This window comes from Lissotriton vulgaris, unplaced genomic scaffold, assembly GCF_964263255.1.
Source record: "Lissotriton vulgaris unplaced genomic scaffold, aLisVul1.2 SCAFFOLD_2498, whole genome shotgun sequence".
NCBI classification, from domain to species: Eukaryota; Metazoa; Chordata; class Amphibia; order Caudata; family Salamandridae; genus Lissotriton; species Lissotriton vulgaris.
This window is the reverse complement of record NW_028240934.1, coordinates 132659-160486: the sequence shown is the minus strand read 5'-3', so window position 1 is coordinate 160486 and position 27828 is coordinate 132659. Positions and strand designations below refer to the sequence as shown.

General features: G+C 46.8%; 1 protein-coding gene across 1 annotated transcript in view; it reads left to right on the top strand.

The window, feature by feature from the left end:
• The window catches only part of LOC147672479 (uncharacterized), a 234907-nt gene that overhangs the window by 77652 nt on the left and 129427 nt on the right, over positions 1-27828 (top strand). The window contains exon 2 of the mRNA XM_086948008.1: positions 5741-5941. Coding sequence (XP_086804134.1) covers positions 5741-5941 — 201 coding nt within the window. The remainder of the gene's footprint in view (positions 1-5740; positions 5942-27828) is intronic.

The following is a 27828-nucleotide window of genomic DNA, read 5'->3' as shown; positions in this document are numbered from 1 at the left end:
AGAAATTCAGTTGTTTTCTGCAGAGGGTATTCATGAGGAAGACAGGTTTTCAACATGTTATGCACTATCTCGATGACTTTCTGTTTCTGGGGGCAGCCGGGGATTCCGAGTGTGGACAGGCCTTACATGAATTCTGTGTCCTAATGAATCAATTCGGTGTGCCGTTGGCGCCAGGTAAGACGGTGGGTCCCTCGACCTTGATCGAGTTTCTGGGGATCGAGCTCGACTCGGTGGAAGGTTGTTTTCGATTACCTAAAGAAAAAGTGTTGAAATTCAGGTTATCCCTTGAGACATGTATTCGTGCAACGAAAGTGAACCTGCATCAATTACAACAGGTGGTGGGTCAGTTGAATTTTGCCCTAAGAGTAATGCCGATGGCGCGCCCCTTTTCCCGCTCAATTGCACACTCCATGGTCGGCTTGAAGGAAGGACATCATCGTACGAGACTCTCGGCAGAGGTTCGCCAGGACATGCGCATTTGGATTGCATTCCTGGCGGATTTCAATGGTTGAATTGTCTGGAATAAACCAGCAGTGTCTTCCGAGGAGTTGGGGCTATGGACGGACTCGGCGGGGAGTGTGGGTTTTGGCGCCATATTGGGTACACAATGGTCGGCTCAAAAATGGCCGTTATGGTGGCATGAGTGCGGGTTGACGAGTAACATTGCTTTTCTCGAACTGTTCCCTATTCTAGTGGCTTTGAAAACATGGCCAGAAGGGTTTAAGGATCACTCTGTGGTGTTCTGGTCTGATAACATGACCGTGGTTGAGTGTATCAATAGTCAGGCAGCACGTTGCAAATTGATTCTGAGACTGCTAAAAGAAATTGTGTTGTTGTGCATGCAGCTGAATGTACTGTTTAGGGCGCGACACGTGCCGGGGGTGATGAACCAAGCGGCTGATGCGCTCTCTCGTTTCCGTATGCAGGCCTTCTGGGGTTTTCTGCCCACAGCGGACCCGGTGGCGGCACCCTTTCCCGAAGCTCTCTGGTCTCTCGGTGCCCCGAACTACAAGACCTCGTGGGAGAGAGTTTAGCACCCAGGACGAGGAAGGCATATGAAGGGGCGTTCCGTTCCTATTGGGCCTTTTTGGGTACTGCCGGGAGGGAGCTTTGGGGTCTGGAAGAATGTGTAGTGAGATTCCTGCTCTCTTTACGTCACGCAGGCAAGTCAGTAGCTACGGCTCAGAGGCATCGGGCCGCCATTTCCTTCATGGCAAGGGCTCATGGGATCCAGGACCCGACAGCGTCTTTCGTTGTGCAGAAAGCGCTACGTGGGTGGCAACGCCTTGAGGGTCGCAGAGTAGATGATAGGCACCCGATAGGTCTGGATAGGTTGGCCCTGTTATTATCCGTGCTACCGGTAACATGTTCATCCCAGTACGAAGCAGTATTGTTCCGAGCCGCATTTTCATTAGCATTCCATGGGGCTATGCGGGTAAGCGAATTAGTGGCAAAGAACAAGCAGGATACGATGGGGGGACTGTGCCGGGAACACATTCAGGTCAGGGAGGAGACAATGACGGTCTTGTTTGTCAGGTCCAAATCCGATCAGGATGCAATCGGGGACTGCGTAATCATACAGAGGATTCCCGGGTCTGCCATGTGCCCTGTTAGGTGCGTAGAGGAATTTTTAGCGCAGAGGGTGGCAGCATGGGGGGGGACCTTGTTAAGACACGCTGACGCCACCCCACTGACGAGGTTTCAGTTTCAGCGGGTGCTTGCGATGTCGATTTCTGCCGCGGGCATGAACCCCGGCGACTTTGGGACCCATTCCTTTCGGATAGGGGCTGCTACGGAAGCTACAGCCAGGGGTCTGAATGTCGAACAAGTAAAACGTGTGGGGCGTTGGTCCTCGAACTGTTATAAGAGGTATGTGCGGTTGCACATGTTGTGAAGCTGTAATGATGTACTCACGCTTCTTGTTTTGTTTGGTTTTCAGTTGCGCAAGCCTACGAGGCGGGGCGGACTGTCCAGTCGACCCGACACCGGGGGGCCAGCGGTCAGACATTACCGGCTGTGAAAAAGGAGGTGTGGGTCGTGGGCCACTCATACGTGAGGCGTGCCGCGGACGTATTCAAAGCAGGTGATATGATTCACGTGGCCGGGGAATACGGGTACAGTGTGTCCTTCTACGGAAAGTGCGGGCTCTGTATTGACCAGTTTCGATCATTTTTCGAGGGTTTGTTAGGGCGGACGAGGTCACCGCCGTCTGTAGTCATAGTACATCTTGGGGGCAATGATTTGGTGACCACTGGTAGACGACTTCTTCTTGAGGCGATGCTTTCCACGGTAAGTTGGTTGGCAAGAAGAGTTCCAGGGTGCACAATTGCATGGTCCCATATGATCCCACGGAAAGTGTGGCGGGGGGCTATTTCTGTTTCTGCTCTGAATCATTCAGTAAGGAAAATTAATAATAAAGTGAGTAGACTGTTCCGTTCAAGTACACTGCATTCTATTTCGCATGGTTGTATTAAAGGGGACAGTATGTATTCGGGGGATGGTGTTCATTTGTCCCGGATGGGGAACGAGTTACTCATAGGAGACCTGATAGCCTGGCTAAAGACTTTATGACATGACCTTTAGGCAGGAGTGTTGTGGGGGGTCCGGATAGCCGGTCAACTATCCGGCCTGTGGCGGTAAGGTCATGATCGGTGAGCAGTAATTCGAAGATCCCTATGAGGGGGCGTCACCCATTACGGATGGGAGCGCGCGGGGGAGGTGGCCAATTGGCCCCTCAACGGGGAGGCGGTCCTGTCTAAGGAGAGGCCGCCGGAAGGAAAGGAAAGGTGGTCAAGGCCCCTTCCTGGATAGGAGGGGCTACGGCCCCTCCTGGGGAATTTCCCGGGGCCAGGACATCTGCGACGGCAGATAGGTAAGTTGTGTGGGGTGCGGGAGGGGGTTTACGCTACCTTTTTAGACACCTCGAACGACCGTTAAATGGCGTCGAGTTTATTGGGGCCCCCTTCAAGTACAAAGGGAAATTGGTAAATGCACTTGAGGTACGCCTCTGTGCGGTCGCTCCTCTCACAAGTGAGGGGGGTATTTCTGGTTTAGGGATCTGACACCGGTTACGACCTTGCCGTTGGCCCTTAACGTTAGGATGTACAATTTCAAGTCAAATGTTTTGTAGGATGTTAGTTCGGCTAGGAGAACCTTTGTATTAGAGATCTGTTAAGGTTAGCCAAACATCGTAATGTGGAAATGAAATTGTACATTATATGAAACTGTTATTTTAATGTTTTCTTTTGTTTCATATTTTAATAAATACGGCCGGGAAGGGTGACTCCCTTCCCGCCTTCCAAAAGTTCAAGAACTGTTTCCGGTTTCCCAATTCTTGGGGATTGTGTTGAGAGGGGGTGGCGGGTATCTCAGCCATATGGAAAGGGGCGACCAATCGGTCCCCCCGAACGTATGGTGGAGTACCACGATCCCCCCGGGAAGCCATCTTGGGCGGGAGGCGAGTCTCGGCTGGTATGCCCGAAGCGGCGTAGCCGGGGCGCGCCTTTTTCCCGCCCTAGAGTGGGCTGGCCTAGACACCGACGCGGCCGGCCACGCCCTCGGAGGCAGGCGGGGGCGGGTTCACGCCCACCCTGAAGACGGATAAAAGGAGCGGAAGCCAAGAAAGCATCCTCTTGTTCCTGTGCTCTGAAGCTGCACCTCCCCGCTGCGCGTGAGCTCGAGACGGAACGAAGAGCAATTTTGACCCGCCCACCAGCCCCTGAGGACAGCAATTCGTTGTGAATACAGTTGATATAGTATCTTTGTTTTCCTGTTTTCTTACAGGTTGTGATGATTGTCGTGAAATTTCTTAAAGATGCAATAAAGATTGGTTATTTTCAGTATGTTTTGCAAATAAAGTAATTTTGAACAAGGATTGATCAGTAGTTACGCTTGATAATAAATGTTGTTTTGCTTTGTAAATCTTAGTAACTTAGGTAGAACTGTCGTATTTATTTTGGTCGGGCGGTAAGGTCATGATCGGTGAGCAGTAATTCGAAGATCCCTATGAGGGGGCGTCACCCATTATGGATGGGAGCGCGCGGGGGAGGTGGCCAATTGGCCCCTCAACGGGGAGGCGGTCCTGTCTAAGGAGAGTCCGCCGGAAGGAAAGGAAAGGTGGTCAAGGCCCCTTCCTGGATAGGAGGGGCTACGGCCCCTCCTGGGGAATTTCCCGGGGCCAGGACATCTGCGACGGCAGATGGGTAAGTTGTGTGGGGTGCGGGAGGGGGTTTACGCTACCTTTTTAGACACCTCACACGAGTCCTCGAACGACCGTTAAATGGCGTCGAGTTTATTGGGGCCCCCGTCAAGTACAAAGGGAAATTGGTAAATGCACTTGAGGTACGCCTCTGTGCGGTCGCTCCTCTCACAAGTGAGGGGGGTATTTCTGGTTTAGGGATCTGACACCGGTTACGACCTTGCCGTTGGCCCTTAACGTTAGGATGTACAATTTCAAGTCAAATGTTTTGTAGGATGTTAGTTCGGCTAGGAGAACCTTTGTATTAGAGATCTGTTAAGGTTAGCCAAACATCGTAATGTGGAAATGAAATTGTACATTATATGAAACTGTTATTTTAATGTTTTCTTTTGTTTCATATTTTAATAAATACGGCCGGGAAGGGTGACTCCCTTCCCGCCTTCCAAAAGTTCAAGAACTGTTTCCGGTTTCCCAATTCTTGGGGATTGTGTTGAGAGGGGGTGGCGGGTATCTCAGCCATATAGATTTATTGCAATCTTTTCAGCATGAAAACAACACGATCATGTTCTTTTCATGCTGAAAAGATTGCAATAAATCTAATTGTGGAATTCAGAGGGAGTGCGCCCATTTTTCTGTCGTGTCACAGCGAAGAAGTGTAACAAAAAAAAAATAATATATATATATATGTAAATTCATATAATTTATTGCCACATATTGGCCTGTATCAATACTGTTTTACGATATCCCTGTGTCTAGGGTAAATTCAAGATCAATAATGAATTATTGGCCTGTTTTAAGAAACTAATTGCATTGCAGGATCTGTTTCAAAATGGTTGATCCTCCTTCAGCACCACAGCAGTTAAACCTCACTATCTTGAGGTGATTTAAATGCAGACATTCAACAGTAGGAGACATCCTGGCCTCTGTGAACATCATAGTATGTTGCTATCGCTGCCAAAGAATCACACTATGGCAGTGCATGATCTGCAGTGTCAGGTCTGCCACTTTTATATTGCTGATTTAGCACAGTGAAGATTGCCATGCACATTCACATAACACGCTTGAAAACACATTTAAAATGTTATGGGAACATTGAATTAGGAATTAGTGGAATTTCCACCTCTGGTTTCCCCAAAGTAGATTCTCTAGTTCAGAGACGCTCACTTGGGGGACAGTGCATAATGGAGGAGAACTGAAGCGAGGCAGTTTCCACTACCCCTGTTGTGTAGGACCCATGCTCCCAATATTGGTGAATGGAAAGTATGGAGTCAACAATCTAAATTGAACTGTATATACCTTAATTGATAAAGGATGTATATGTTTTATTATCTACTGTGAAGTTATTATTATTCATCCTGTGATGCTGGTGTACAAGATACATTTATGGTATAATCATGTATGTCTGCATTTGAAACACAAATTTTAAAATTACTCTTTCTACAGTGCTTGCCTTGAATTGCTAAGTTGAAATCATTTATTCTGTCTCCGCTTTTAGGTCTTAAACTGAATTTACCTCTGAATCTCTTCCCCCTTTTTTATTAGGTTTAAATTGTGTTACAGCTGTATCCAATCTTGAGTTTGATGAAGAGTCAGAAGATTTGTCTTCATATTTGGGATCATCTAAGTATATACAGCTTGATCCTGATATAAAACAACATAAAACACCTATATATGGAACATTAAAAGAGAGAACAAAGAAGGTTAAGACAGATGTACGTCATACAGCAACCATACGATCTTCAGGTTAGTACCACCAAATCTACATTCAACATGCTATTACCATCAGGCATTTTTCAGTAAACCCAGCACCTCCTATCTAAGTACAATTGATACAACCATGAATATCTTTAGTACCAAGAACTGAATATAAATCTGATAAACCATAAATATTATTGACTTTACTTACTCCATCTCAAACTGATAATAAAAATGTATCTCACACCAGACTTAGAATAATACAGAGGCAATGTATATATTCAACAAACAAAGAGCACATCCAACTTTAGGTTCAATGTTATGGTACAATCACAAGGGCAATGATGAGTCGGCTTGATTTGGGTTTCTACAATGTGTAAATATATTCATGATAATGTTCAGGAATGGAAAATAGGTAAGCAATAATTCCCACCTCCTCAGTAGATACAGGTAGCACAACTAAAGTATGCCTGCAATATATTGTGTTATTTGTTGGGGTGAGGGTTGACGCCCCACTCTGGCAACAACCACAAAAGTCACTAAATTAACCTGAGTTTAACCCTCTGGCCGCTTGGCACATACCAGTCAGGCTTTACTTAGAAGCAAAGGATGAGGAATTCATTCAGCACACAGACTGATTAAAAAATTAGAGTACTTTCTAATAAATAAGATGATAAAGCAAAGAAAATCTGATTAGTAGAACCGAAGATATGCAGCCTCAAAGTTTTAGGTAGATATAACTTCCCTTAGAAATCGGGGGTTATACAGCTGCGGCCGGTAGTGGGAGTACTGGCCGGGCGGTGACATGGGGAGGGGGAGGGGCAGGGTGGGGGCTAGTAATGTATGGAATCTGGATCTTAACAGGTAAGTAAATTTAAAAATAAATAAAACGAATTTTGTTGCACACACTGCATCGCATTTGGTGATGCAGTGCGCGCAACGAAAGTTGCTAAGGTCCGGATTCTATACATTACTAGCCCCCACCCTGCTCCTCCCCCTCCCCACGTCACCGCCCGGCCAGTACTCCCACTACCGGTACTCCCACTACCGGCCGCGGCTGGGGCATATTAGCAAGAACCTTGTTTAAATTATCTCCGTTTTAGCGGCATGAAACTTCAGCTAAAACGGCAATAATAGGCTTGCTAATATGCGTTATAGAATTCCAATAGAAGCCCAGGTTAGATGTGCAGGACATATAATTTGGGCTTCTATTGGAATTCTATAACGCAAATTAGCAAGCACATTATCACTGTTTTAGCCACAGTTTCCTGCCGCTAAAACGCCGATAATTTTAACAACGTTCTTGCTAATATGCCCCAGGGTCTCTAGTTGGAAAAGGCTTGCACCCTTTCCAAGTAGAGACCACAATCCTAGTCAGGGTGAGTCAGATACAGAACCTAAATTAACCTGTGCTTGCCCACTGGTCGCTTGGCATAGAGCAGTCATGCTTAACTCAAGAGGCAATGTGTGAATAATTGTGCACACTTTAGTTACAGTACCACAGTAAAAACACCACTAAAAGACTCCACACCAGTTTAGAAGTTTAGAAAAATAGACAATATTTATCTGGTTAAAACAAGACCAAAACAACAAACATCCAATAAGTAGAACTTGAGATTTAATTTTTAAAGTATAGACTGCAATATAGTTCTTAAAAGTCAATGGCGTTTAGGAGTTACTTGAGGTCGTGCTAGACGGTGATAAATCCAAGATCAGGGCGACCACAATGGAGGGCAGGCCAACTAAATGACCCACACAGGACCTGCTGAAAAAGCACCTTGGATGAAGCAAGTGTCAACGTCAAAGTCTCAATGCAACAGTTCCGATTCATGCAGTCAGGCCAATGTGTCATCATCAAGCAATGCACTCAGGTCCCGCGGTGTCGTCAAACCCCTTACAATTCAGGTGCAGCGTTGTTGTTGAGCCTCACAGGGAGGTCTACGTATCGGGCCTGTATTGGCCTAGAACCTTGCTGTCGGGACCCATGTTGTCATCGAGCTGCTCAGGGATGTCTTTGGATTGACACTGCTCAGCATCGGAGGGCACTGCATCAGTTCTGATTGGTGCAAAGTCATCACTGCATCACTTTTTGAAGGAAAGAAGCTGTATAACCCACTTTCAATGCCCAGGACTGGATTAGCACTTCTTAGCAGGGCAGGACTCAGAGTTAGTAGAGTCTAGCAGCTGAAGAAGAGTTGAAGGAAATCTTGGATGGCCCTGAGTTTTCAAGAACAGGGTGTCATGTGGTCACATTTTGGCCCGGGTAGGAGCACTTCTATTTTACATGCTCACTTCTTTATGTTGCTTTCTTTTCTTAAACTCGCTGACATTTGACATATTTCTGCTGAGTACCTATGCAGGATAACATTCAATGCAATGGTTTTGCTTACATTTCCACCTTGAAGGCATATTATCAAATATCTTGAACATTCTGTACAAGGGCAAAGTTCTCTTTATAAAGTCTTGTTATTTTTTATTGTCCGCTCAGCAACAGAGCTATCATAGAACATCAACAATAGAAGCCTGGCTGAGACTTCAGCATGGAAACATGGGTGATGTTTATTATATAAATGACATCACTCCCTTGTTTATTTAGAGGAGCATTTCGCTGGCACTGATAGATCACTCTGCACCAGAATTCCAGTTCAGCTGATTCCTGTTTACCTCTTGCGAAATAATAATGCCCAGCTCTCCACTGAGACACGCACCCTGATGACAGTTTCCCACAGGTAACAGAGGAATTTGATCACCCTACAGGGATTGTGGCAGATTGACCCACCCTAGGATAGGTAATGCTAGGTAGGAGTACAATATATTACAGTACTTATAGGCAATCATGTATTCTCTATAATAGTAAAATGGTTTAATTGTTTATCTTCTTCACCATTATTGTAATGCTGATCATGTTATTCTTTTTCCTTCTGGATATTATTGCAGCCCACATTTTTTATGCAAGAATCACAATGCTTCAATAAAATTGTAAATGTTATGGTGTGTATCTCTTTGGGTATGCATGTGTTACCAAACCGAAAAGGTTCTAGATCTGTTTCCATGGTTTCCTGGAGAAGTCAGAGTTGTCATGTTCTGAGGTTGCACAATCTTTTTGTTACCTGGTCAGGATCGAGGTACATATGTGAGCGACTAAGGCGAACATATCCTGATGGTGTGTGTAGAATCAGTCTTTCATAGTTATGACATTAATTTTGTTCAACAAACCCACAGATATTACTAAGAAAGTATAAGCCATATGACATGGCTCCACCAATGTTCTAGCTTGGGTTTTTATTTAATGGATCACCCTACTAGTTTTCGTTTGTGTACCCGAAGAGCCCCACTAACCTGCTAACCGGAGACATCCATGGTGTTAGGGAAAATCCTCCTCAGCTGAGTAGACAGCATGTCTTGGCTGTGGGCTACATAAGCTTGAAACTTTCAAAGGATCACCCCATAGAGATACCCTCTAAACTCTAGGACTAAAAGAAAGAGGTGCCTGATCTGATTACGTTTTCTAATATGGATATCATTCTTACGACTTTTGAGGTAATCGACCAAGTATATGATATGGCCGGGATGCCTGTTACCCCCTCCCAACACAAATCCCCAAGGATGGGAAGACGGACGCAGTTCTGAACTTTTGGAAGGCGGGAGGGAGTCACCCTCCCGGCCGTATTTATTAAAATATGAAACAAAATTAAAATATTAAAATAAACGTTTCATATCATGTACAATTTTCATTTATTACATTTCAATGAAGACATGTTTATTGGCTAACCTTAACAAATCTCTAGTACAAAGGTTTTCCTAGCCAAGTCTAACATCCTGCCAATGCATACTTTCTAAATTAAAATTGTACATCCTAGCATTACGGGCCAACGGCAAGGTCGCAACTGGTGTCAGATCCCTACTACCAAAACTCTCGCCCTCACGGTGTGAGTGGCGGCCGCACCGAGGACTGTACCCTCTGTGCCAACTCCAATTTCCCTTGTAGTGCGGGGCCCCCCATTTAACTCGACGCCATCTTAGAGGTCGTCCGAGGACCCGTGTGAGGTGACTGTAAGAAGGCAGCGTGGACTCCCCCTCCCACCCCACACTGTCTATCACATCCGCCGTCGCGGATATCCGGGCCCCAGGAAATTCGTAGGAGGTGCATATAGCCCCCTCCTCCCCTGGAAGGGGCCTATGGCCGTCTTCCCCTAGACGACCCATACTTAGTGGGTGCCGCCTCCCCGTGGGAGGGGCCAATGGCCACCTTCCCCCGGGCGTTCCCATCCATATTGGGTGGCGCCCCTCTCTAGGGACCTTGAAATTACTGCTCACCGATCATGACCTTACCGTTGACCGGCTATCCGGCCCCCCCACACTCCTCCTAAAGGTCATGCTTCCTCAAACCCCTTAGCCAAGCTATGAAGTCTCCTATGAGTAAAACATTCCCCTCCCGGGACAAGTGAACCCCATCCTCTAGATACATGTGATCCCCCCGAATGCATCCATGCGGAATACTGTGCAACTGCGCAGAGCGAAACAACCTACCAAGTTTGTTGTTGACCTTTTTTACCGAATGGTTCAGAGCTGACACCGATAGGCCCCCGCCATACCTTCCTGGGAATAATGTGGGACCATGCTATCGTGCACCCCGGGATCCTTCTCGCAAGCCAACTAACAGTAGACAAAACTCGCTCGAGTAGTACTCGTCTCCCGAGTGTCACCATGTCATTGCCCCCCAGGTGTACTATGATTACAGATGGATGTGACCTCTGCCGCCCTAAGAGTTCCTCGAAAAAAGATTCAAACTGGTCAATACAGAGCCCGCCCCTTCCATGGAAGGTCACTCTGCACCCGTATTCCCCAGCTGCGTGAGTCGCGTCACCTGCTTTGAATACGTCCCCGGCCCGCCTCACGTATGAGTGGCCCGCGACCCACACCACTCTCCCCTCAGCCGGTGATCTCTGACCGCTGGTCCCCTGGTGCCTGGTCGACTGAAAATTCCGCCCCGCATAGTATGCTCGCGAAAATGTAAATCAAACAGAAGACAAGAAGCGTGAGTGCATGTAACTTGACTTCACAACATGTGCAATCGCACGTATCTTTTAAAACAATTCGAGGACCATCGTCCTAACTGTTTCACCTCTTCAGCACTCTGACCCCTGGCTGTAGCCTCCGTAGCAGCCCCAATCCTAAAGGAGTGGGTCCCAAAATCGCACGGGTCCATGCCCGCTGCTGCGATTGCCAGTGCTAACACCCTCTGAAACTGAAACCTCGTCAGTGGGGTGGCATCAATGTGTCTCAGCAGGCACCCCCCCCACGTATCCGCCCTTCGTGACAAATATTCTTCAACGCACCTTACCGGGCACATGGGGGACCCTCGCATGCGCTGGACAACAATACTGTCACCCATAGCCCTTTGATCAGTCTTGGATTTGGCTATTGTGACTACCATTGAATCACCCCTAATCAGGATGTGATCCCGACACAGGCCCCCCCCTACATCTTTCTTATTCTTTGCAACCAGTCCGCTCACCCGCATAGCCCCGTGGAATGCTAATGCGAAAGCGGCCTGGAACAGAACTGTCTCGAAATGGGAGGAACATGTCCTAGGTAGAGCAGACATGAGCAGGGCCAACCTTTCTAACCCAATCGGGCGCCTCTCGTCTACTGAACGACCTTCCATGCATTGCCACCCACGCAGGGCTTTCCTTACCACAAAGGACGATGTCGGGTCCTTGATACCATGTGCCTGCGCCATGAATAAAATGGCGGCCCGGAGCCTATTGGCCGTCGCTACCGATCGGCCTTCCCTGTGTAATGCTACTAGAAACCTTAGGAAGCAATCCTCCCGACCCCATGTGTCCTCCCCTGCCGGACCCAAAAATGCACAATAGGAATGAAACGCTCCTTCGTATGCCTTCCTCGTCCTGGGGGCTAAGCTTGCTGCCACGAGGTCTTGTAATCCGGGGCACCGAGTAACCAGAGTGCTTCGGGAAATGGTGCCGCCGTTAGGTCTGCGGAAGGTAGGTAACCCCTGAAAGCCTGCATGTGTGAACGAGAGAGTGCATCAGCAGCCTGATTCAGTACACCCGGCACATGTTTCGCCCTGAATTGCACATTCAGTCTCATGCAAAGTAGTACAATTTCCTTAAGTAATCTCAATAGCCACTTGCAGCGTGCTGCCTGATTATTTATACATTCAACGACAGTCATATTGTCGGACCAAAATACCACAGAGCGATCTCTGAACTTTTCCGGCCATGCCATCAGAGCCACCAAAATGGGGAATAACTCGAGGAACCCAATGTTACCTGTGAGACCGCTGGTGTGCCACCACGCCATGTTTGCGCCGACCATCGATTACCAAAGATGGCGCCAAATCCCACGCTCCCCGCCGAGTCGGTCCACAACCCCAGCTCGTCCGAAGACGCTGGCGTTTTTTTCCACACCACTCGACCGTTGAAATCCGCCAGAAATGCCAACCATATGCGCATGTCCTGGCGAACCTCTGCAGACAGTCTCGTGCGGTGGTGTCCTTCCTTGAGACCAACCATCGCTTGTGCTATAGAGCGGGAAAAGGGGCGGGCCATTGGTATTACTCTTAGGGCAAAGTTAAGCTGACCAACTGCTTGTTGTAACTGATGGAGGGTAACTTTCTCCTTGCTCAGGCACAGTTCGAGGGAAGCCCTAAATTTCGCTACTTTCCCTACTGGCAAACGGAAACATCCCTCCACCGAATCGAGCTCAATTCCCAGAAACTCGAGTGAAGTGGATGGTCCAACCGTCTTACCTGGTGCCAATGGCACTCCGAATCCCTTCATGAGGGAGCAAAAATCCTGCAGCGCCCGCGCACAGTTTCTGTCGCCGGCTGCCCCCAAGAACAAAAAATCATCCAAGTAATGCATAACATGGCTATGGCCAGTGGCTCTGATAAATGCCCATTCCAAAAAACAGCTGAATTTCTCGAAATACGCACAAGAGATGGAGCAACCCATTGGCATACATCTATCCATGTAATAACGTCCTTGGAACACAAAGCCTAACAAACGCTGATCCTGTGGGTGTACTGGGAGCAACCGGAACGCCGACTCGATATCTGACTTCGCCATCAGCGCCCCGGACCCCAGGCGATTTAGCATAGTGACAGCACCATCGAAAGATGCGTACTGCACGAACAAACTCCCGGGTCAATCGCATCGTTCACCGAGAGACCCCTTGGAGCGGACAAGTTATGGATCAGCCTAAATTCCCCTGGGTCCTTCTTGGGAACCACTCCTAACGGGGAACAGATGAAATCCGTTACTGGCGGGTGCCTATATGGGCCAGCAACCCGGCCAAGGGCAACCTCTTTTGCAATCTTCCCCTCCACAACCACTGGATTACGCTGAGCCGACAGTTGGTTCCTACAAAGTGGCTCCCCACGAAAATCCCCCGCCGGGATGTGGAAGCCATATAGGAAGCCATTCCTCAACACCCTGGCGGAGACATGATCAGGGTATTCGTTTAGCCAAGGGATCATTGCCATGATATCAACGGGGGTAGGTAGCGGTACAAAATGGCCCCCTTCAATCTTGTTTGGACCCTCCGCTACCTGCCGTCCCACTATTCCTGGATCTGCAAGAACTCTCGGGTGTGAGGAGTTCCCGCACCCCGCACATGCATGTCTGAGTCTACATGTCCCTTGTGGCCTGCTGCAATTGCACCTGTTAAAATTCCAACAGACCCCTTTCTTACCCCCCTTCCCACCAGTCCTTGCTTGGCGGTCTCCACCGGGGCCCCCTCGAAAGGGCACCGGGGACTGGTAGCGGGGAGGCTCCGACCCATGACCACCTAGCGAAGACGCCTTCGTCGCGCCCGGCAGTAGCTGCTTCTGCCAAGAAATTGAGTTGAGACAATCCCACGTCAGAGATGAATCGTGCTCTTTGGCCTTACGGAACTTCATATCGTACCCCATCCATTCATTGCCCTCATACGTTTCATATAAATCTAGTATTCGTGTTTGATAGCAAGATAATTCGGACAGAACCTCGGGTCTACGTTCCCCCATGATTGCAGTAAACATTGCAAAGGCCTTGGCCCAATTTGTGATTGTCTCATCCACCCTGAATCCCGCCATTTTTGCTCGCCATACACTCGGGTGCCACAAATCTTTCTGTGTCTTAATATACTCCATTTCGTGATGGTCAGTCAGCAGGGAAAACATATTTACATACTTATCAGCCCATATCAATTCTTTCGTGGCCAACGGTATATGTTGGACCACCTTCTCCCGTCTTGAGGGCAACGACCCCTCCCCCGCCATTGGCAATGCCTGCTTACCTGGCTTAATCGTCGTTCCCGCCGTTTTCTCTACGTCTGGTCCCGGTCCTTCCGAGGTCACCTGTGGGGGGACAAGAGGGAGATTCGCCTTTGCGGCAGCTCTAGACTGCCGTAACTGCTGCATTAGTAACTTGGCCTCTTCGGCCGTGTCTTCAGGCGCCGTAGCACCCCCTGACTTTTTGCCGAGCCATGCGGCCAGCTGAGCGGCTAATTCCGGAGGCATATCCTCCTCGTTGGCGGGCGTAACAACAACCGGAATCGGTTGACCCGCGTCTGGGATTGGTACCGGAGCCTCGACCGGACTGGCCGGGGTCGCCGGGGGAACCTCGGGAACCGGGACCTCCCCCACTGCCGCCCTATTCCTAACCCGCTTACCCCTACCCTCGGGGGCAACTTTCGGCAATGCCGGGCCTATTACCTTCTTCGGTCAACCCGGATTGTTCATCGCAGCCATCTGCTTCTTCATGTTCGCCATATCTCTTACCAGCATGCGAAGCATCTGGTCGGTTCCGGACTTCTTTCCTGCCTTCTTGCCAGGAATTATTATCGAGAGTCCGATCTACGTGGATCAATACGGTCCTGAACCCTGAGCCTCGAAGTCACTGAAAGAGAAACACAAGAATTACAAGTTCTTAAAATTGCTCCTTGTTCCGTCGAGGGCTCACGTGCAACGAGTGGGTGCAGCTTCCAAGCACAGGAACAAGAGGATGCTTCTTCGGATTCCCGCTCTCTTTATCCGTCTTCGGGAGGGCGTGAACCCTCTGCTGGTACGCCTCCTTGGCGTGGCCATCGGTGTAGGTGTCTAGGACAACCCCTCCTGGGCGGGAAGAAGGCGCGCCCCGGCTACGCCGCTTCGGGCATACCAGCCGTGACACGCCCCCCGCCCAAAATGGTTTCCCGGGGGGATCCGGGCCCCCAACCATACGTTCAGGGGGACCGAGTGGTCGCCCCTTTCTATTCTTTTTCTTCTTAGCTTCTCTTGCTCCTTTTTTCCCATACATTTTAGAGTTTTAAGGGCTGACTATTCCCTTTTACCTCAGTTTTTCAGTTTTTAGGCTTTGGCTTATAAGGTTTTCTGATTTTGGACTGTTGCTCTTTTCTTTTTTTCATAATTTAAAAAAAAGATCAAGGACTTCACTTTCTTGGTTTACTGTTCCACATGATCAAAAGTCTGGTTAGGCCTCTATCAGGTACATTTTCTTTTCTCTTTCATTTCTTGTATGTTAGATATGGGTCACTGAACACTTTATATGTGCTATGAGTTGTTTGGGAGATTTAATTTATACTTTCTTTAGCAATTCTCAGTTGTACATGATATATTTTTTTACCAAGAGCCTTGAGGAAGTTGAAACACGTGTCGGCTGTATGAATGTACACAACTATGTGTCAGCAAATTAAGAATTAATCCATTTATGTTATACTTTTATGGACATTATTACACTGTTTGTTTTATAACTGCAATTTCTTTAATTCAATTTTACTGACAACATTGTCAGTTAAAATTGTACTTTGGTGTTGTGCTCTGTAGTTTAAAGCACCACCATTTTGCATAACAATAAACTGCAGACTTGCAGATACATGAATTTTAGAACAACACAAACTGCCCCGTCTGGGTGGAGATCTGACCTTCGTGTTTGAGGTCCACAAAGCATATCGAACATAGGTATTCTACATTCATGGGTTACATTCCCAGCAAGGAATGCACAATCAAGGTTTTTTCATGCTTACTCTATAGCTGCTACACCTAACAACTACACAGCTTATGAAGCACTAGAAATACCAATTACATACGAAGAACACCAAAATTGGTTTGAAGGTGCCCTACCACACACAGCAAATTATGTTAGACTAGGTCCCCTCAGCAATGAGGGAGTAAATGGCCAATTTCAGCCAGTTACACACCATACCCAGACATAGCAAATCTGACCGCACCAGAACTATGTACATTGTATACTGATCTAGTCAGAATATACAGATGTTTAACACAATTTGTCATGCAAACAATCACAGTAAATCCCTCAATGGCTGCTCAAACTGCACATCCACTATTGGCTACACCTGGAATTAGTCCAGTAACTATCAATGCAGTTATAGGTAAAGCTTCCATCAGATAGGAGGAGATTCTGTTATGGATTGCACCAAAAACAAATCTACTTGAAGCAGTGTTTCCCCATCTGGAACCCCCCAAAAAACATAGAATTCTCACAATATTATTGCCAATGGGGATGGCTCTCCCAGTGGAATAGTGCACCACTTGGGGTACAGTCTTTGCTGCAGTATTTACCAGAACACAAGGTATACCCTCATTAGCTGTTTTGCCAGAGGTGCTTAAACTGATCCAAAAAGAGTATGGGGCAAAGCCTTCCCTGGATTTGGGGATCAAACTGATGGGTAACGTTGCCACAATATCTGCCATACTGTTAAGTAACATTAAAGGGGAAGCAGAAGTGTTGGCTTTATGCCAGCAACTCACGGATGTAACTCAGGGAGACCAGGAGATTGGATTACCTAAAATTATTGAGGAAACCTATGCAACATTAGGTAGAGATAATATGGAAGCCAGACCTAGTAAACTGCAAATTAAGGGTTGTTCTGAAAAGGATAAAGCAAAGCAGGCATCAGAGTTTTCAAGATGTGGGATAATAAGAAAAATAACAAAAGACTAAAACACAGGATGGATCTTCGCATCAGGAGTCCACTGAAACACGCCATCATTTGCATAACTGTGATATTAAAACACCTTATAGGGATCAGTATACCAATGCATGTTCCTCTTGTTCCTTTCAGTAGTCAACTGAAAAATGATCGGAGAGAGAATGACTATCAGAGTGCAGGTCAGATGAGTTTGTGGAACCGAAGAAGGACTAACATATCTTTTCTGATTTTATAATAAAACAGGAGGACACACCTAAACAGTTCAAGCCTCTATTCAAATAGAAGAAGGTAGCTGGCCTTAAAGTCAATCATGCCATGAATATTTAGCTTCTGAGCAAGGTGTGGGCTCTGGCCATTTTGGACAGTGCAGCATAAGTCACAGTAGTTCACTGGAATTTTATGGAATGTCTGGCTGCGGTAGCTGTGAGTGACTACATACAGGTGGAAACATCGGATAGGAGACTAAGGGCCAGATGTATCAAAAGTTTTACGGTTCCGTTTGCGAATGGTAAAAAACATTTTGGGAGTTATCCTCCCAAAAGGCATTCGCAAAATAGGGAATCACAATTTTTTCGATTACCTATTTGGCGAATGCATTTAGGGAATCGCAATTTACGATTACTTAAATGCAATGCTGGAAGCAGAAACATATTATGACCCGGCTTTAAGCAATTGCAAATTACCACCAACTTCAATTTGGTGGTAATTTGCGAATTCATGGACAAATGCCCTTTTTACATTTTGCATGTATGGTCGCCACATGTGCGAAAATGCTTATTTCAGGGGTACAACAGTGTGTCCTTTTGACCCCCTTGCACCCGTAAAAATGGCATGCGCAATTTCCATTCATTCCTATAGAAATGAATGGGAAGCCATTCCTTATTTGTAACTCGCAAATTGTGAGTCGCAAATAAGGAATTTGTAGGAATTGCAATTCTATTTGCGGAACCTACATACATTTCATTTTGTGAGTCCGTAATAGCGAATCTGTAAAATTAGCTATTAAGGACTTGCAAAATACAATGTTGATACATCTGGCCCAAAGTGTCCCTAGTCAATTATATGAATTTCAACACCAAATAGAGGGGGATATACAATGGATCATAAATGTTTGTTTTTGGGAGAACTTGTCATTCGGCTATGATATTCTCTTGGCTGAAATGGGTTGGTATCAGAGTTTGTTATGGATTGCCCAGAGTAGAAACAGTAATTTTACCTGCATATTCTGACCTCGTCTCAGATGCAGTTAAACATTCATATGCAAACGAGTGGGCCTTAGGCCAAGTTCCAGTGTAATACCACAACCATGTGGGGTGGGATGATGTTTGCCCTTATCACATCATACCTGTGAGGTCAACCCCACAATCACAACGACAATACCCCATTAAACAGGAGGTTAAAAAACAAGTAAGAGAGGTACTCACACAACTTGAATACCAAGGTGTAATAGAAAGTTGCACCTCCCCTCTGAGTAGCCATTTGGTTCCAGTAATGAAACCAGACCGTTCGTATCATTTAGTCTTAGATTATAGACATTTGAACACTGCTACATGTACATTCGCTGTACAGGATGCGCACAGAGCAGCATTAATGAGCAATATAGTGTTGAAAAAATCCAAAACATTATACAGCTCTAATAGATTTTTCTGCCAGAATAGGTACATGATTGTATTCCGCGCTCTAGGTTTCTAAAAAAACAGTTCTGTTGATTGTCCCACTGACATAAGAACAGCCCAGGACTGTTTTCAGCCTGGGTAACATAACTTTTACAAGATTTTGATGACCAGCTAGTCGATGATATATACCCACTGGATGATGACCTCTCAACTCACTTGGCAGAAGTAGATCACATACTATTGGGCTTTGCTTACATGGGCTACAAATTAAATTTCAAGAAATCAAAAATAGTATCCTGTTCTTGGGAAACGAGCTGTCAAGTGTACGCAGAAACCTTGCAACACATTTCTTAGAGGACTGTGCGCTTCTGAAACCACTAAACACACAGAAAAAACTCCAGTCGATATTGGGTTTCCAAAAATTTGGCAGAACTTATATTACACACTACGCAGAATGGATAAATCCATTTTACGACTTGATTCGGCCAGACTTTTCAAGCACACATTGGACATTTGAACATACACACATTTTACATTCAGTACAAGCTGACATGTTCGCTTTAAACACTTACACACACATGTAAACACCACAAACCAGGTGATCTGTATAATTACGGGAGCATCAGGATACACCTGTTTTACATTCACTGAAGGAATCACAGTACCAATTTCATATGAATTGCATTTATATAAAAATGCAAAAATGCGTTTTGTACTGACAGAAAGGATTCTGATGGCAGTACAGACTGCTGTGGTAAGATAGAGGGATCATTGGCTCAGGAGAAATGAATAATAGTCATGACTCCAGTTCTGGCCTTAGCGGCAGGAGAGGTGGTTACAATTTCACTATTGCAGCAACGCTATTGTTGGCCAGGTTTATACAAACAGATCAGGGACTTTATCCTTAAATGCGACATCTGTTAGCAGATGAAAGCTTCCCCCATGGCACGCCCACCAGAAACACCTCTATTGATCTCAGATAAGACTCTGGCTTGTGTTTATCTGGACCACTGAGGACTGTTACATTCTGATGGGTCATAAAAATACATAATGGCAGCAATGGATTCCTATTCTTGATTCCTATGAGCTTGGCCACAGTGATCAGCTGATGCCTGAAGTGTTATAAAAGACCTGCTTATCTTTATCAGGACATATGCAGCAGCCACATTCCTTGAGACAAGGGTCCGGTGTTCGCCTCCAGCGCCTAGAGAGACACCATGGGAAAATTGGGTGTGACTCTGCAGTATTCCTCACCTTATCATCCGGAGGGAAATGCAGTAGTGGCGAGGTAGAACGGTAACTTAAAGCAGTCTAGGGTACTAGGTTCATGTTGCAGTTGTGTTCATCACCTGAATGGGCTCTAGAGAGTCCTCAATAATCTGCCTAGAAATCCCTGGGGGGTTGGACTCCTGATGAGATCCTGTTCGAGGTTAACATGTGGGTTCCAGACCTCAACAGGCCCAGCACAGTGACGGTGGAAACACTTTTTGATATCAGTGAATGTTGGATGTTTTGCAGGAACAGAACAACTTAAGAGCAGTGTAGAGCAACATCCAGCAGGTGAGGTAGTGTGGCTCACTGGTTAGAGGCGGCAGACCCGAGAGCAGAGGACGGCCGGGACCAGGGTTCCCGGCGCGGCAGGTTTCTGGACCAGGGTCAGCGGACTCGATAATTCTCTCGCCTCGGTGCCCACTCTGATCAGCGATCACACTCGGCAACTCTGGGCATTAGCTTGCCTCATCTTCACTAACGGCCCCACCAGACCGCCGGGGATGCCTGGTCTCACCCTGGAGATACCCATTAAGGGACCAGCTCTCAGGGAAGCCAGGAAGGGTTTCGCAGCGGTCGAAGCGCCCTGAGACCCTCCGGGTAAGTAGTGCGCTATATAAATGCCTATACATTTACATTTACATTTACAGCAGAAACGTTCTGCCACCGGTGAAGTGAAGGAAGTGCCAGCAACTCGCGATTGGATTCCAAAGATTGGTGATCTAGTTCGGGAGAAGACTGTGGGCAAGAAGGAATTCGAACCATCTTACAGAATGCCGGTGTCTGTCCTGGCTCTTGAAGGTACATGAACTGCACTTTACCGCCCCTTGCTGGTAATAAACAGAGGAGATCTGTATCAATAGATCTCATCAAACCACATCATGTGACAGTTCTACACAGTAGACCATAAGGCCTCCTGGGTAGTTATCGGTCTTCTCTCATTTTCCTACAGAAGGTCCCATTGGAAGCTTTGGCCAGAGATGAAATTTCTTCTCCCCAGTTGGGGACAGATAACACTGAAATATCACTTCTTCCTGTTACACAACCAAATACCATACAATCAACATGTACGGAAACACAGATTTCAATTCTGCAAACAGACAAAAATGGTGTCTACTGCAACATATCGCCATTAGAGCCATCTACCAGTTCTACACAACTTCACAAGATTCCCAACCTTATGCAAACAGCCTTAGGCTATTTCATGGATTTTGATGATTTTTCTTCAAATTTGTCGGTACTAGAACCACCCCCAAAAAGGGATCTACACAAATTTTGCATCTGGCTCAAAAAGACATATCTTACTCCTCCAAGGATAAACATTTGGATTACAATTGCATCACTTTTCCTCGTCCTTTGGATTGCTTTTGTGACTGCTTTTTTTCTGCTTCTGATCGGACATTTTCCAGAACTCTCTGCTGATGAACTAGTAAACGAGGTTTTGAAACTTCATTCTTCATCACAAACAGTGCGAAGAGACCTTTCCCTGTTGAACATTTCATCTGTTCCAGTTCCTGATGGGATTGTTTAGGGTAAGACATCCTATGATATATTTGGTCTAACTGAAACTCTACAGATTGCATATGTATTCTGTATTTCTTTTAAGATGTTATCACTCCTGCTGCTATTTCTGATGATTGGGACATTAATACAGTGCAGGAATTGCTTTCTCATTTAGAGCACTATACAGTTTTTAATACAGAAGAAAGCAGAGCTGTAGTGTATGCTCCTCAAATAGGGCATACACACATGGGGGGGATATGTACACCCATGGGCAATTCAAAGGAGCAAACAGTTTTTCCGGAGCCAACTCTCCCAGCACCATGGAGCGATTCCTATATATATGTCTCAGACAGAATGTTAAGGCCACCACCTCCAAGTTCCCTGAGGAACCACCCACACTGCTCCCATTGCACCAACTGTTACCAGCTGGGGCACCTCACGCAGTGTCCCATATAAACAGGGCGACCATAGGGGCAGGGACACACCACACACTGAAGGCAAATACTGGGTGGGAAACTGAATTAGGCTATCAGATAACAGACAAGGCCTGGACGTATTGCTGCCAGCATACAGAAGGAATCACAGCGATCAGCAGATTTAGGATAATATATTTAAAATTTCTCCATCAGATGTATTATACCCCTGTAAAACTGCATAATCTCCAACTGCACGATAACGACAAATGCGACCGTTGCAAGCAGGATGCTTCGAGGTTTTTACATCTTGCATGAGCATGTAGATCCATAGCGCGCTACTGGACAGAGGTGGAAGCGGCTCTGAGAGACATCGTGGGGGAACGGCTGGTCTGAACACCTTAGATGGGTCTCCTAGGTTATTTACCCGGGTATAGAGGTCGAATGAAATGCCTGCTAGGGGTGGGCTTACTCATAGCAAAGCAATAAATTGCATGTAGATGGGCGAGGGGCAGGGCGGCAAAATTAAGGAATGGCTGGCAGATTTGATGTTCTGCCAGGAGCAAAATAACATATACGCTGAGCTGTTACCTCCTCGCTCTAGACCATGTGATATTTGGGAACCTCTCACAAATTATCTACTGCTCAAGACTGCTGAGACCAGGATGACAGCACGTCATTTGGACAGGGCACCTGGCTGGATGAGGCCACTGAGCCATAGAAAACTGGGGTCATTGGATACCACGTATATTGTGTCATCTTGTAAAACATGCCTGCATAACAAAACATAAATAAAACAAAAAACAGATATAAGAAAGCAGAACTGTCACGGTACCTCGAAGACAACGCCATCCTCGACCGCTCCAGATCTGGATTCCAAAGCAGCCACAGCACCGAGACCGCCCTACTTGCCGCTACTGATGACATCCGCACCCTTCTCGACCAAGGCCACACCATGCCCCTGATTCTACTCGACCTGTCAGAAGCCTTCGACACCCTCTCCTACCGCACACTCACAGTGGCATACAGGACACCGCCCTTGACTGGATCAGATCATTCCTCACTGGCAGAAGCCAAAGGATCAGACTACCACCCTTCCTCTCCCAACCCACTGAAATCAACTGCGGAGTCCCATAGGGATCATCACTCAACCCAACCCTCTTCAATGTCTACATGGCCCTCCTTGCCGCCATCGTCTGACGACACGGCCTCAGCACAGTCTCCTACGCCAATGACATCCAGCTCATTCTCTCCCTCACCAAGGACCCTACCACCACCAGACTCAACTTCCAGCAAGGAATGCAGGACGTTGCAGCCTTGATGAACAGCTGTTTAAAATTCAGCTTAGAGAAGACAGAAGTCCTCATCCTTGGAACCACCCCTTCAGCGTGGAACAACACCTGGTGGCCCACCGCCCTCAGCAGCCCCCACAGACTACGCCAAGGAACCTCAGCATCATACTCCTCCCTCTCCATGAATTGACAGGTCAACGCCATGACCTCCAGCTGCTTCAACCCTCTCCGCATCCTTCGTAAAACCGTCAAATGGATCCCCAAGGCAAAGAAGACAGTCACCCATGCACTCATCACAAGCAGGCTGGACTACGGAAACACCCTCTTCGCCAGCATCAACTAGTCCCTATTCCGCAAGCTCCAGGCAATACAGAACACCACCGCCAGACTCATACTTGGGGTCCCTCGACCCAAACACATTAGCCAACACCTATGCCAGCTCCACTGGCTCCCTGTCGAGAAAAGAGTCACCCTCAAGATACTCACCTACGCCTACAAATGCCTACACAACACCGGACCCCAATACCTAAACAACAGAATCACCCCCCAGTGCCCAAACACAACCTCCGCTCCACCAACCTCCTCCTCGCCGAAACCCCACGCAACCGCAGAGCCAGAGTATGGGAAAGATCCTTCTCCTACATTGTGGCCAAGACCTGGAACGAGCTCCCCGTCAACATCAGACACACCCCCTCCCTAAGGGAAACGGCCACTACAACGCGGCCGTTTCCACGAAAACCTTAACCATGCATGCATTACAACGCATGCGTTGTTACAACGAAAGCCTTTACCACGCATACATTTACTACGAGGTAAGTAGTAAAGGCATATGTGGTAAAGGGTACAATTAAAAAACCTAACCTGAAGTCGAGATGTGCAGGAAATCAGCGTTGTATAAGAGGAAACGACGTATGCCGTCACCACGGAAAAATACGTGGAGAAGGATAAGCGTGGAAATACCATTCCGTTGTAACGCATGCGTGGTAAATGCATGCGTTACAACGGAGTTCGTTGTAAGAACATACAACCCTCCCTGAACACCTCCAGGAAGGCGCTGAAGATCTGTCTGTTCAACTGATACGGAACTGCTGACCCCCCCAGCGCCTTGAGACCCTCCCGTGTGAGTAGTGTGCTTATAATTCCCCAGATTGATTGATTGATGATGGCATGGCTAGTTATGATGAAATGCTCAGTTGTTACCATTATTTACAGTAATCCATGTGCAGTATTTAATTACACACAAAGGGAACACTGCCCTACACTACCACAGGGTATCTCAAAAACCATTTGTACAGAGGTATGCATATTTTTCAGGTCACAATCCAACTGACCTAGAGTTCTTCTATTAGAAACTGACATCTAAACAGGCTAGATAAACTATGCTTACTGATGCCAAATTGATTTATTCTGCATCTTTCATTTGTCAGTTGTCGATACAAGTGTTTGAAATTTGGAAAGACAATGTTGATTTAAAATCTATATGGGGAACTAGAGATTGGCAGGTTCAGGGGAACCAGCCTTTATTTACACAATGCCTTATACCTCACCAAATGATTTTCTTGAATAAAACTGTTCAGCAGATGTCTACTTTTGGCTATGCGAAGATAAAGGATCTCAATAACCAAACATTCTCACATTTGCATGCTCTGCGAAGTGGCAACATTTCACAAATTACATAGAAGACATGTTTGCCAACATGCTCAGAAATGGGACAAACAACTCTTCACATTCCAATCAAGAAGGATGGGTAGTGTGGCTCTTAGATACTAAGAGACGTCAGGCACGTTTTCTTGACAACATCAAAGGATTTAGGATAAATAAGCCAGACCCACTTTATGTGTAGACAGAGCAAGAATGAGTGGTCACAACTTACAGCATTGGGAACTCTGAACTTGTCTCTTCTTTCTGATGGCATGCCTTACAAAATGTTTTGTTGGGCCCTAGAATGCCACATCAAAATCACTTTTTGTATGTCATATATAATGAAATGTGGAAAGTTTCACTGCAGGAAGCTTCTGAGGGACTGTGTTAGATTGACAGAGTAAAATTGGAAAGGGCTCTATCAGTAGTAGACAATGGTATGACCACGTTAACCACTAGAACATATTCTCTAGGTAACATTGTGTTGTCTGCTATTGACATCATATAGAGTGACATGTCTTCTTTAGAACATATTTACAACAAGGGGTGGTGAGGGACAGAGTCTCTGAATTAAGCAGAAAGCTCTCACCCAGTCAAGAGATCAGGGCTAGATCCAACACCGTTTTTTAGCTCACTGCACCATCCCAGTTTCCGAACCTGGCTGTATGCAAATTAGTCTGTTCCTGTCCCAGTGCATGATGGGAACAGGGCAAACCAAACTACAAAAGCCAATTCTTACACTGGGAAGGAAACAAGCTCCCGGGGACCGGTTTCTGGCATTACAGCCGTCTTCGGCCCGGTTTGCTTGAATCCTGATGGTGCAATGAGCAAGGGTCTCACATCTGAGAATACCCTTCCACGCTTAGGGTGGACAAAAATATTTACAACAAGGGGTGGTGAGGGACAGAGTCTCTGAATTAAGCAGAAAGCTCTCACCCAGTCAAGAGATCAGGGCTAGATCCAACACCGTTTTTTAGCTCACTGCACCATCCCAGTTTCAGAACCTGGCTGTATGCAAATTAGTCTGTTCCTGTCCCAGTGCATGATGGGAACAGGGCAAACCAAACTACAAAAGCCAATTCTTCCACTGGGAAGAAAACAAGCTCCCGGGGACCGGTTTCTGGCATTACAGCCGTCTTCGGCCCGGTTTGCTTGAATCCTGATGGTGCAATGAGCAAGGGTCTCACATCTGAGAATACCCTTCCACGCTTAGGGTGGACAAAAATATTTACAACAAGGGGTGGTGAGGGACAGAGTCTCTGAATTAAGCAGAAAGCTCTCACCCAGTCAAGAGATCAGGGCTAGATCCAACACCGTTTTTTAGCTCACTGCACCATCCCAGTTTCAGAACCTGGCTGTATGCAAATTAGTCTGTTCCTGTCCCAGTGCATGATGGGAACAGGGCAAACCAAACTACAAAAGCCAATTCTTACACTAGGAAGGAAACAAGCTCCCGGGGACCGGTTTCTGGCATTACAGCCGTCTTCGGCCCGGTTTGCTTGAATCCTGATGGTGCAATGAGCAAGGGTCTCACATCTGAGAATACCCTTCCACGCTTAGGGTGGACAAAAATATTTACAACAAGGGGTGGTGAGGGACAGAGTCTCTGAATTAAGCAGAAAGCTCTCACCCAGTCAAGAGATCAGGGCTAGATCCAACACCGTTTTTTAGCTCACTGCACCATCCCAGTTTCAGAACCTGGCTGTATGCAAATTAGTCTGTTCCTGTCCCAGTGCATGATGGGAACAGGGCAAACCAAACTACAAAAGCCAATTCTTACACTGGGAAGGAAACAAGCTCCCGGGGACCGGTTTCTGGCATTACAGCCGTCTTCGGCCCGGTTTGCTTGAATCCTGATGGTGCAATGAGCAAGGGTCTCACATCTGAGAAGACCCTTCCACGCAGTGAGCTAAAAAACAGTGTTGGATCTAGCCCTGATCTCTTGACTGGGTGAGAGATTTCTGCTTAATTCAGAGACTCTGTCCCTCACCACCCCTTGTTGTAAATATTTTTGTCCACCCTAAGCGTGGAAGGGTATACTCAGACATGAGTCCCTTGCTCATTGCACCATCAGGATTCAAGCAAACCGGGCCGAAGATGGCTGTAATGCCAGAAACCGGTCCCCGGGAGCTTGTTTCCTTCCCAGTGTAAGAATTGGCTTTTGTAGTTTGGTTTGCACTGTTCCCATCATGCACTGGGACAGGAACAGACTAATTTGCATACAGCCAGGTTCTGAAACTGGGATGGTGCAGTGAGCTAAAAAACGGTGTTGGATCTAGCCCTGATCTCTTGACTGGGTGAGAGATTTCTGCTTAATTCAGAGACTCTGTCCCTCACCACCCCTTGTTGTAAATATTTTTGTCCACCCTAAGCGTGGAAGGGTATACTCAGACATGAGTCCTGTTAGGATATTTGGCGGATTGGCGGTGGCGATCTGCCAGCCAAATATCCTTTTTGCACCCCCTGCCATATTAGTATGACGAGGGGCAACGCGGGGGACGGAAAGATCGTCCGCTGCCTTTCCGCCTGTGGCATTGTCGGCCGGGCGGAAAAGGCAGCCAAAAGGGTGGTGGTGCCCCATATTAGCATGCCTAATGTGGCATGCCTTTCGCTGGCGCTCCTTCCGATCATTGGGGACTCGTGGGAGGTGGCGCACAAGTCCAAAATACCACCAAAGATGATGTGCGCTCTAGGTGCTACGGACTCCACACAAACAAATCCACAAGTTCCAAGGGTGTTTATTCACAAAGCGTTTCTGCTTACAGATGAAGCCTTGTTCATGCGAATAACAGTGCACAAATGAAAAGTTAATAAAGCATCATTGAACACTGTGAGCCACAACTGGAAACAGGACTCTTATGAAACACAAAATACACGTTCCTGTGGCAGCCATATTGCAGTGAATTATATTCACATACGATCTAGTAATGATCAAAATAACATGAACTCCCAATCACAATTAATGAACATTGTTGAACTCTACATTAAGACCGGTAAGGCACTTGCCCATTATTGACTTTCAGGGCCCTCGGGAGTTACCTGGTGTTCCATATTTCTGCACTGTGCTCAGCACCTGTCACAACCACAACAACCATGTTACAGATAGGAACATTATCTTCACTGAGACTGTAAAGGGCACTTGCCCGCTATTGACGATCAGGGTCCTTGGATGTTACCTGGCGAACCATTTCTCTACCCTGTGTACAACACTTGTCATAGCCACAATGGTATGGATATGAGTA